The sequence below is a fragment of the Alligator sinensis genome, unplaced genomic scaffold (assembly GCF_000455745.1).
Source record: "Alligator sinensis unplaced genomic scaffold, ASM45574v1 scaffold457_1, whole genome shotgun sequence".
In the NCBI taxonomy this organism is placed as follows: Eukaryota; Metazoa; Chordata; order Crocodylia; family Alligatoridae; genus Alligator; species Alligator sinensis.
Genome location: NW_005842840.1, coordinates 118337 through 129593, shown reverse-complemented (window position 1 = coordinate 129593; position 11257 = coordinate 118337). Strand labels below are relative to the sequence as shown.

General features: G+C 46.1%; 1 protein-coding gene across 6 annotated transcripts in view; it reads left to right on the top strand.

Annotated features, from left to right (window-relative positions):
- The window catches only part of RERE (arginine-glutamic acid dipeptide repeats), a 327292-nt gene that overhangs the window by 197705 nt on the left and 118330 nt on the right, over positions 1–11257 (top strand). For all 6 annotated transcript variants that reach the window (XR_003091768.1, XM_025191600.1, XM_014525590.2 and 3 more), the window contains exons 4-5: positions 7928–8033; positions 10082–10178. Coding sequence is in view for 5 of the 6 variants with exons in the window: in XM_025191600.1 (XP_025047385.1) it covers positions 7928–8033; positions 10082–10178 (203 nt within the window). In the remaining variant the exon portion in view is untranslated. The remainder of the gene's footprint in view (positions 1–7927; positions 8034–10081; positions 10179–11257) is intronic.

Genomic DNA, 11257 nt, shown 5'->3' with positions numbered 1-11257 from the left:
CGGAGTTCTACAACACGCGTTCCTACAACCAAGCAACAAAGCAGCAAAGCCGGAGGAAGAGGTTATATTGGAAACCCTTTCTCTTTCTTCATTTAAAAAAAAGGAGTTTTTTTTAAAAGTGGGCTGACCCATCGCTTAGAACAGTGGTTCCCAAACTGTGGGTTGTGACCCCAAATGGGGTCACAGCATCAGTGGATGGGGTCACGATAAACAGGGATCTGGGTTTTCCATTCACTGTGGAAAAACTGTATTTTCTCCTTTAACAGGGTTTTCTGTTAGAAGGAGAAATCCATGATTTTCTCCTTTAAAGGAGAAAAATGTGGGGAAATGTGAGTTTTCCTTTGCAGGCTGGCAGCAGTCTGGGCTGCTGGGGGGAGCGGGAAAGGGAGATTGGACTGGAGGGTGGGGTGGGGGGTGCCATGTACATGTGTACATGCACATGTCAGCCAAGCAGCAGTGGAGAGCAGCTCCCTCCAGGTGAGTCTGGGGGTGGGGAGGGGGCACAAGCAACGTGGTGGGGTAGTGGGGGAGCACAAGGCACCAGGGCAGGGGTGCCAAGGTGATGTGGCTGGGTGCGCATGTGCCCCCTCCCCCAAATTTCTGCACCTACAGCGAGGTGTGGGGCTGCAGCAGGGCCGGACCAGCTCTGGGCAGGAGCCTCCTCCGCAGGCCAGCGGGCAGGACCCGGCACAGGAGGGAGTGGTGCCCCCCCACAGCTGCCAAGATGGGGCACGGCAGCAGCAGTGGCATGGAGTTGTGCCCCCAGGTGCTGCTGGAAGGGCAGTGGGGGTGCCTCATCTTGGCAGCAGCATGGCACTGCCTCCTGTGCTGGGTCCCACCTGCTGGGCTGCGGAGCCCCCGGGGGGAGGGTAGCAGGGCTCGAACACTGCTTGGGGGTAGGGTGCTGTGGGCCCCAGCCCTGGGGCACCTCACGGGGGTGGAGGGCTGTGGTTTGGGAATGAGTGGTCACGCTGAGGAAATGGAGTCCTGTTGAGGAAAGGGGGTTGTAAAGGGGGTCATGCTGAGGAAAAGTTTGGGAAGCACTGACTCTAAATGTTAAGATGTATTGAGATCTCCTCTGTATGTTAACTGCAGAGGAAATAACCAACAAAATTGGAAATGAGCTACAGTCAAGGCTTCATCTTCACCTCTTAAACTTTTGTTCTCTTTAAATCAGGCCCACAGATTGCACTGGCCTTTTCTAGAGTCTCATTTAAATGCTGCTTTGGGGGTTTGGAGATTGCTGCCTCCTGTTATTCATGCTGACCTGGATCTCTGTGCCACTTCTTGTTGAAACTGTTGAGTTGTAATAAAGTAGCTGGGGAAGCAGTGAGGATGTAGACCTTGAATATATATATTTTTACGTTTGGAAAACAAAAAAAAATACAAGCAAGAGAAACCAGCGGACATGGGAAAGAATCCTCGGTAGATGGATGTGAACAAGCATTTCACATCCTTCGAAGAACCTGGAATATCTTAGTTTGTATTAGGGCCCCTTCACACGTGCAGGTAAAGGCGCAATGGGATCTAATGCGTGAGCTATGCAGTCATGCGTCCTGCCATGCCACACATACATCGCACCTTCCTGCCCTCAGATGAGGGGGCTTCTGGGCACTAGGGCGCTCCACAGACCCCAGCAGCTGGGAGACCACAGCTGTTACAATGTCTCAGCCGTGGGGGCACTCCACTGGGATCTCCCAGTCCTAGGGGTGCATGGTGTGCCCCCATAGCTGAGCAATTGCAGCAGGTGCAGGACTTTCAGTCCTGGCTTGTGCATGGAGCACCCTACGGCTGGGAGCCCATTCAGCTGATGGCGCTGCCAGTCACATGGGCAGACCTTGCTAAATGGGCAGATTAAAGCTGGATAGCAACCAGCTATAAAGTTAGGACACGTTTTTGAGGTCTAACTTTATAGCTGGTTAGACCTTTTTATGGTGTGATAAGCACTTTGCACTTATAGCTGGTCTCAGTTAATTGTGCAATTAACCAACTAATTGTGTAATAACTGTAATGTGTAGAGGGGCCCTTAGTGTTTAGGCCATTGTGTACTCGGGATGAAGCTAAACCTTTAAGGCTTCTGGCTTTCTGTTGGTAAAAAGGTCTGAGTAAATATGCCCCTTTTCCTTCAGGCTTGCTCCCAAACTTTCCTACAATTATTTTCTTACTTTGCTTGTCATTATTTTCAAATTAGAAAATGATGTCCTGGATTTCCTGGGTGTGGCAGCCTGTGAGCAGCAGGAACAGGGCATTGCACCAGTCATGGATTTGTTTAAAAACAAACCAATAAAAACCCCTCCTGGTTCCTTTAGGAAAAGAACGGGCAAGGCCCACATGCCTCAGTGCAAGACATTGCATTCTGACCTTCTCTGGTATTTTCTCTCCAAATATCTCAGAGTGCTTGGTAAACACTAACTGACATCGCAACACCCCTGCTAAAGAAATCATTTGATAATTATGTGATGTCCCTTGGGAAACTGAGGCAGAGAGCGAGAGGTTGTTTGTGTGACTTGGACAAGATTGCAAAGATGATCTGTGCCCAGATCTGGAGCAGAGCCCAGCTATCCAGACTCCTGCTCCTATTGTGTGTTAACATGACTTCTTTGCCCTTGATAAGCATAGTGGAGATTAAACAAGACTGTTATGATCCCCTTCTTTCCATATCCCCACTTGTGAGGTGTCCTCTCCTGCGGTGCTGCTGAGCTCCAGGAGTTTTCCAAGGAAGCAGCGCCCTTTGGGATTACAGCAGTACCCTTCACAGCACTGAGTGGGCTGAGCTGAGGTTATGCAAGGCCATGCACTCTTAACTGCCTCACTTCCTTCCTTCGCTGGCTGGCTTTGCTGTGTGCCAGGAAATCTTTTCCTTGTTTGTTTGGTCCAAAGCTTGCCTACTGACTTCTTGCTCTAGTGCTGCCTCTGGTTTTTAAAGTGGGCATTTGCAGGCAGTTTCTGTTCTGTTGCAGTTTTAGATATAAAGGGACATGGGGGAGGGAAGCGGATTTAAAGAGCAGCATGTTTTATGACCTGTCTTTGTGGTTGTATGTGTAACTGCCTGCTGTGCCATTGAGGAAGGCTCTTCCCCAGAGAGTTGTTTCTCATGCTGAGCCTTCTGTGGTTTGGGCACAAAAGTACATGTACACTTGACTCCCAGCTGCCTTTCTGATGGCGGTCTGTGAAGCAGGAAGGGCCTTGCATCCATTCCTGGTTCAGGATCCTGTCCCCATCCTGCAAAGGTGGGAGAAAGGGAACAGAAGTCTTCAGTGCTGGAATTGTAATCTCCATCCAGCACTTCTCCAAAGGAAGGCTCTGGGGTCCCTGGCTTCTGTCATCAGCCTGAGGTGCCAGGGTACCTCCTGTGCCTGAGGCACGCATGAAGCCCTTTTCTAAACAGGAGATAGGTAACAGGTCTGGTTTTCTTGGGGCTACACACTTACCCAGCCACCTTCCTTCTGAAGGCAAACCCTTAAGGAGTAAAATCACCTAAGATATACATGTATTGCTCCAGCTTAGGTAGAGCAAATGTGGAATCCACTGGCTTTACAGATTCTGTATTGCATCCTATACCAACCTCACAGTCAGATGGTCTCATTCTGCATTTTACTCTGCAGTCACTTCACCTAGCAATCTTAATGATGTGGCATGGTGTGGCAGGGCACTGTTGGTGCCTGCCACTTTAAGAGTGGAGCCAAGCAGCCAGCAGGTGCTTGATTGCGGCGGCCATTTTAGATCTGTGGCCGCCCATATAAATGGGGCAGTTTGCTGCTGGCAGCCCAGGCAGGAACATTGCCTGGCTGCAAGGCTCCATAACAATCCTGGAGGTAAGGGCAGGAGCTGTAGGGGATGGCTAGGAGGCTCCTGGTCCTGGGCATGACCTAAAACTGCACCCTGTAGGGAGTGGGTGGCCTGGTGGGGCTCTCGGTGGTGCGGGAGCCCCCAGGAAATACCAGTTTCCAGTTACCACCCCAGTGAAAGGTGAGTAAGGGCACCTTAACCCTAGCCCTCACCTTCAGGTGAGTCATGCAACATTGGTGGTAGTGGGCCAGGCGTGGCTGAGGCCACCTGAGCCCTGTGGGGAGTAAGACCCTGAGGAGGAAGAGTGGGGGCGTGGCATGGCTGTGGCCACCTGAGCCCTGTGGGGTGTAGGACCCTGAGGAGATGTAGTTGGGGCCAGGCATGGCTATGGCCACCTGAGCCCACCAGGGAGGGAAGCCCTGTGGCCCCGAGTGAAGGGAGTAGGCCTAGGTATGACTCCGGATGCCTGAGGCAGTAGTTTGGGCCAGAGGCTGAGTAAGGGGGCTCAGTCCGAGAGTGAGGGGTGAGTCCTGACCTCGGTAAGTCCTCCATTGCTGGGGGGCCAAGTGGGTCGAAAGTAAGAGCTATAGGTGAGCTCAAAGACCTGCTGCTCTGGGTGGGGGCAGGGAGTGAGAATCCCTGTGAGACCCCGGAGCACCAGTCGTGGTATGGGATAAGAACACCCCGGTGAGGGGTGCCCTAGAAAGGGAGCAGAGAGGAGGGACCCCAGTGGGGGAGAAGAACCAGAGGGCTGAGAGCCCAGTATGTTTATATGTATAAAGTTGCCCCCGGAAGGGGCCAGAGCAAGTTTAGACCTGGTCAGGTAATTTGCTGGCCACTACCCCGATGAGGGTCGCAGGAGAGGCCCAAAAAGATGGTATGTCTGCCACCCAAGGTACAAACTTGGTAAAGCCTGAGGGCCCGCTCCAAGAGGGAGCAAGGCAGTATAAGATGTTGATGTATGAAAGAGACCCTGTGAGAGAGGGTGGAGTGAGAGGCCCTAGTGAGAGGATGGTGGTATGAATGTGTGCATGTCTGAGGCCTAAGCTTGGTCTGGCTGAAGGCTGGGAGCACTGTGTCATCTGGATGCCAGGCTTGGGCTGCGGTGTAGGGGAGGAACGGAGCCGCAGATAGCACCCCCGGTATCAGGGCAAGAATGGGCAGCCTCCCACCTTAATTAATATCCTAATTAATTAACAACAAGGCATGGCAGGCGAGTCAGGTGGGTGGCATACCCAAAGGCCAGTAGGGAAACTAGCACTGTGGCTAGTTGGGGAGTCCCACTTTGCCACACATGGCTAACTTCTGATATAGCCTGTAGACTGTCTTGCTGTAACCCAAGAAAGCTTTTTCTTACTCAAATGTTCCCCCAGTTGGAAACAGCCTTCTCTTTTGGGTCAGCAGATAACAGCCTATTCCCATGCTTTGCCATCATTTCATTAATTTTTTTTGGACTATCTGGTGTTTTTAAAGTATTTGTCCCAAGCCTGTCTGTCATCAGTCAGTGTGTCCTTATCTGCTGTACCACCAAATGTCAACTGTGAAGTCTTCAGCTTTCCTGTTCTTGCTAGACTCCTTGGAGGACTGGTTAATGTGTCCACCAGTCAGAGAGCCTTTCTCACAAGAGATCTCAATTTTGATGTTGGATATACCTTTTTAACCTTTGAGAGAGTGCTCAAAGTTCTGTCTCTTCAGAAGAGAGTGTTTTAATTTGCAATTATTTGCCGGAGGAACAGGTTGCAGGTTTGCCGCTGACCTCTTTTCTTCTCCTTCTCTCTGAACCCCTTTCATGGCCGTCTTTGGGGGAAAAAACCTTAGCTTTTGCAGTCATCCAGCATTTTTACCTAAGAGCATTCAGTGTTCCACTTATATCAGGCTACTGGTATCCCAAATTAGCATTGGGGAAACATCCTTTCTATCCGATATTTTGAGAGCATTGATTTTTGGTGTGAACTGGTTTATGGTGTTTGGAAAGTCACCTAAAGTCTGTTTAGCCCATATTTATCTAGCGGAGTGCTGGTACAGATTATATGCATTATTCACAATGGATTGTCTCAGGTTGTTAGCTTGCTCTGTCAGGTTACCCTCTGGAGTGTCATCTTAGAAACCCATGGGACTGCTACTTGCTTTCCACCGCTCCTCAACTGGGCATATGTGGTGGCTGGGGACCATGCAGGGTAGTTGCACTGTTTCCATCTAAATCCAACTCATCATGCATGCCACCTTCTTGAGGTTTAGAGCATTCACTAGATCCCACAGATGGAAATATGCAGAGGCCACCTTGAAGGAAGGATGCTTAACATTTTTTTTTAAAGGCAGTTGCCTTTGCATGCTCACACTTCCTTTCAAATATCACCCCTTCATCCTTGGGATGTTTTGTCCTCCTGAAGGAGACTGAGCTGGTAGGAGACGACTTCTCAACCCCTTCTTCTGTGCGGAGTGGTTGGAAACCTGGAGCAGAAAGTTGGTAAAGCTTTGCAGGAATAGGCCGGCGTACGTATCCTCCAACTGGGAATTCCCAGAGCGAACTCTCAAAGAATTGATGTTACTGCCTACTAACCTTCTTTTCCCCCTCACTGCTTGCACGCAACTCTCATTAGCAGCAGTAAAATGATGCACTTGCATTAAAGGGACAACATAACCTTTAGACCCACAGTTATGCTTCCTTTCTTTAAAACTGAGACACATTTCATAAAGGCTAGGCAGCCTAGGTTTTTATTTCAAGGTAGTCATGTCAGTCAGTGATCACTTATCTTATGGGTTTGAAAGGCAGCAGGAATTCTTGTTGCCTCCCAGACTTAGTTTGTTCATGCATCAAACACATTTTTGTATCTTTGACTGCAGGTATGCTATTCCTCTAAAACTGTAATAAAGTCCAGATTCTTTTATAAAAAGCCTGGACATGTTTTCATTGCTGTTTGTGGGGTGGTTTTTTTTTAATGTTTCTAAGGTTTATGGTGTATGGCACACAGGGTATTATTGCTGTGTGTGGGTCCATTTTCTGACACAATGCTGCCACTAGCTGGCTTTTTAATGGTATTACATGTGTTTTTTAATCACTGGCTTAGAGAACCGTGTGTAATTGGAAGACCTGTGTGTTTTTGATTAAATAATCACAGACATTGCTATCACAAGCGAATGTGGGCTGGAAGGACAGCAAGAACTTCCTGACGGAAAAAATCCATGTATGATTTTAACTTTAAATTTGCATTTTTTAAGGGCACTTCTGGAAGTGGTGTGAGAGCCGCAGTGCAAAAAAATAAACACTCTGCTTGCAGTTGCCTCACTCTGAAAGAATGTTAATTTTCCTTTAGGCCTTGCTGTGTTTCCTTAAGTGTTCAGGAGTGGTGGAAAGGACTAGCTAGCCATGGTTTCAAAGGCTCACCGGAGCTAAGACTCTATGTGTGCAATCACTTTTTTATTTAAAAATTATTCTCTTATTGCACGGTATTTACATTTTAATTTTGGGTTAAGAAGGGGCTAATCAGTAGTTGGATTGTTGAACAAAGTAGCACCAGTTCAGTGAGGATATTGTTCTGGGTGAATTTCCGAATCTGACTTTATTAAAGCATTTAAATATGCCAACCCTCTAAATGTTGGGATTAATGTGCAACGTCCCATTCGTCTGGGCATAAAAAAGATGCAAGAGAAAATCCACAACACAATGGGTAAAGCAGCCTCTCTGGGAGGGTTTCCGGGATCTTCATTTTACTGCTGTTCACAAGTAGCCCCGCTGGAAGTGATTCTCTCCTCTTGTGTCTGGCTAAAATTGCTTCTGGTTTGTCAAAAGTCGATGGATAAGAAGATGACGTGGTGCTGTTTGAGGCTAAGGACACTGCCACCTCGTTACTTGTATGGTTCTTTTTGTTGAGATTTTTTTGATGGTTTGGTGTGTTTAGTCAGGTGTACATAGCCCGAGTCACATGGATGTGAATGGCGTGCTCATTTTCTTTAGTCTTATTCAGCTTGGAAAGCACATGTGCCACAAGTACTACTGCCCCTGGGTTTCATTGTCATGGAAATATTTTTGATTTTCCTTAATTCAGATTTAGCTCAATGTTACTTGAGTTCTGGAAGATTTTTGTGGCAGCCAAGATCTGAATTCCTGTTCAGTAATGCCTTAGACTTTCTCTTTCAGAGTAAACGGGACCATCTGCTTATGAATGTCAAATGGTACTATCGCCAGTCTGAAGTCCCAGATTCAGTCTATCAGCATTTGGTTCAGGACCGACACAATGAGAATGGTAAGTTATGCTCTACAGCGTCAGCCGTAACTTATTTTTGTACAGGACTTAACTGGAGTCGTGTGGTTATGTTGAGCAGTCCGTGGAAAACGTTTGGACCAGGTAAGGAACAATCAATGTGAACAACATGCTAAAACACAAAAGATGATGTCTTTTGGCAACTGTGGTCTACTTCGCTTTGCATATCATCCCTAGCAGTAGCTGCAGGTTGATGCATCTCAGCTACGCTTTATATACTATATGGTAACTGAATTAATGTTCTACTTGAAAAGCTAAATGTGATGTTGTGGCTGTGATAGTCCAGGGAATGTACAATAAGCAAGAGGGTTTTGTTTTGTTTTTTGGGTAATATCTTTTTATCATAGGTAGAAATGTTAAACAAGCTTTTGGAAACTCTTCCATTGTGTTAGTCCAATAAAAAATATTACTAAAAACACCTTGCTGCTTTACTTGGAAAGAATTTACTGGTAAAATTACTGGGCTTTCTTGAGTGCTTTTGGGGTATCACACATAGTTACCATTTAGATCAAGGTGCATTAAGGATGAATCAAGAGCCCCTTTTACTTTGGGGTGCCCCTGCCATACTATAATGCGATTTTGAATTATTGCTTACATTTAATTTGGCTTTATCCTATCATGTTAAGGCTTGTCAGATGATAATATTGCCAAGGAAATGCACATTGTAGTATTAACTGGTTTCCCCCTTCTTTTTTGAATTAAATAATAAACATTGGCCTCCTTAAAGGTGTCTGAAAGAGGAATGCTTAAGGCTTCCAGGATAATTCTCCCCACCCCCCGACCAGCTGTAAAACTTGGTTCACTTTTGCAACCTGGGAAGTTCTTTGAGGCTGTCTCTAAAACAGTGAAGATCTTGGGAGGTGAACTGTTATATACAATTATGTTTTAAATATCTGCACAGATGGCACGTAGTATTACAGATCTATGCAGATTTTCTCCTTACTGGTGACATGATGAAGAGCGCTTTTGTGTGCCTCAGTATTTACTGGTCCCGTTTAAATATGTAATGTTGGAGTTGTAAGCATGATGGGAAAGCCAACATGTTTTCATAACTTTAATGCTTTGATTATGTAACACTGGGCATATAAAAAGTATTTTTATGTGTTTAAGTTGGGATTGTAAAGATGTCATTAGCGATCCAACAACTAAGGTTGCATTTAGGATTTTACATAGGACTGGAGTTTTATTCCCATTTTAAACCAGAAAACAAATGTTCATCACAGCTCAATGATACCATTCATTGCTTAGTAAAGAGAGAGACAGGACTTGGTGAAGGGTTGAGGTGAAATCTGCTCAGGGGCATAGAAGTTTAAATTACTTAAAAAAATTAGAGTTGGTGACTCGTGATGTTTCTGGATCAGTTCCATAATGGATGTTGTTTTAATAGTTCATGCTTTCGGGTGGTGGGAGAGAGAGGTGGGGGGTGAGGGAGGCGGAGGCAGAGAACTAAAAATAAATCCTCTTTATAGGATAGTCGTTGAACAAAAACGAGGAACCCCCCATGTTAGTAGCATTAGTGTTCACTATTTTTTCTGTCTCTGCCATAGAAGGTGATAGAAATGTTGATCAAAAAGACTCATGTAGAAAACTGTGTATAATAGACATGGCAGATGTGGGGAGAGGGGCTGTGGAGGAAGGTGCTCACCCAGTAGAGCCTGATAGACCAGGCACTTTTTTCCAGTTGTACCCAGACAATCTGTTTCTCTCCAGCACGCCGCTTAGGAGATGCGAAGTGCTGGGGTTTCTATGAGCGAGCCCTTTGTAGAATTTGGGGGAAACGTTGCTACCATGCCTGACTGGTATGGCAAGTACAAGTTTTTTTTTATCATCTGTGAGGCCCTCAGATATGCCTATAGTGAGAACCATAGAAAAAACTATATTCAAATGATTAAAACATCAGGATAATGTGGGCATATTGGCAACTCTGTGTGTTTGTGTTAGCCTCAGGCTTCAATCTACAAAGAGCCTGGGAAACTGCAGAGGTAGCTGGTTTGGGATTCTGCAGCCAGCGTGTCATTTTCTTTTTGCAGACTCTGGACGAGAGCTTGTTATCACAGACCCAGTGATCAAGAATCGAGAGCTCTTCATTTCAGATTACGTTGACACGTACCATGCTGCTGCCCTGAGGTAAGTTGCAGAGGACCCTGTGCAGCATCCCAGAGAAAGATTGTAGAATTAAAAAACCCCCCAACCAAATGAAAACCTGTTAACACAGAGGAAGAGCTGCCTTTGTGTCTTTTCCGGTTTGGGGAGCATTAGCATACTGCTCAGCTTCCTTCCCATCTCGGGCAATAATTAACTTGCGTTATCTGTTTTAATTTGAAAAGAAGCTGCGATTCTGAAATCTTATTTTAATCTCGGCTAGTCTGCACTGCTCGGAGGGTACTGTTTTCCATCATTGCAATTGTAGATTATTGCTAGTTGTTGCAGAAATAGTCACCTTCCCTCCTCTCTGTTTCATTTCACCGTTAACAATAACCTCCCTTTGCAAACGTGACTGTTAGTGCAGCCCTGATAAATTGCATTAAAGACTTTTGCTCTGAGGCAGAAGTCATTGTTGAAGCTCAGTTGAGAGCTCCATTAAAAGCTTGCTATTACAGACAGGCGGTAGCAAACCTCTGCATTGGTCTCTCTGTACTATCTGTCCTTCCCCAGGGTTGCTGCTCTCTTTACCCAGTTAGATTTTATCTTAAGTGGCTAACCTCTGACCAGGCAGAGAAAAGACACAATTATTTAAAAATGTTTTCAAATAGAAACACTAAGGCATTATTTTTCAGCAGGTTTTCAGCATGCCAAAACGTGCATGGATATTGTCAAAATGTGAACCGAATAATCTCCCAGATGATAACGCTCAGATGGTGTTTCACTCAAACCATCTGGAGACATTTTCTTTGTTCAAAGCCACTTCGCTGAAGCCACTTTCTTCAAGGCAAATTAGCTGCAACCTCTGCTGTAGGGGAGGGGAACAAAAATCTTTGATATGACTTATTACAGGGTTTTAGATAAAGTCAGAAAATTCCAATGGCGTACTGTAATCTTCTCTTGAAACTCCACAGTGCTTTTTATGTCTCGAGGAAGGTACCCTTCCAGTATTAAATTGGCATGCTTAGAGAGGATAGCAAGCTAATGTGAGGCTGGCTGGCTTGATGGAACCAGGCTTGAAAATTTAATTGTCAGCTTAGACACTGAGGAAACTGAAACGTGTT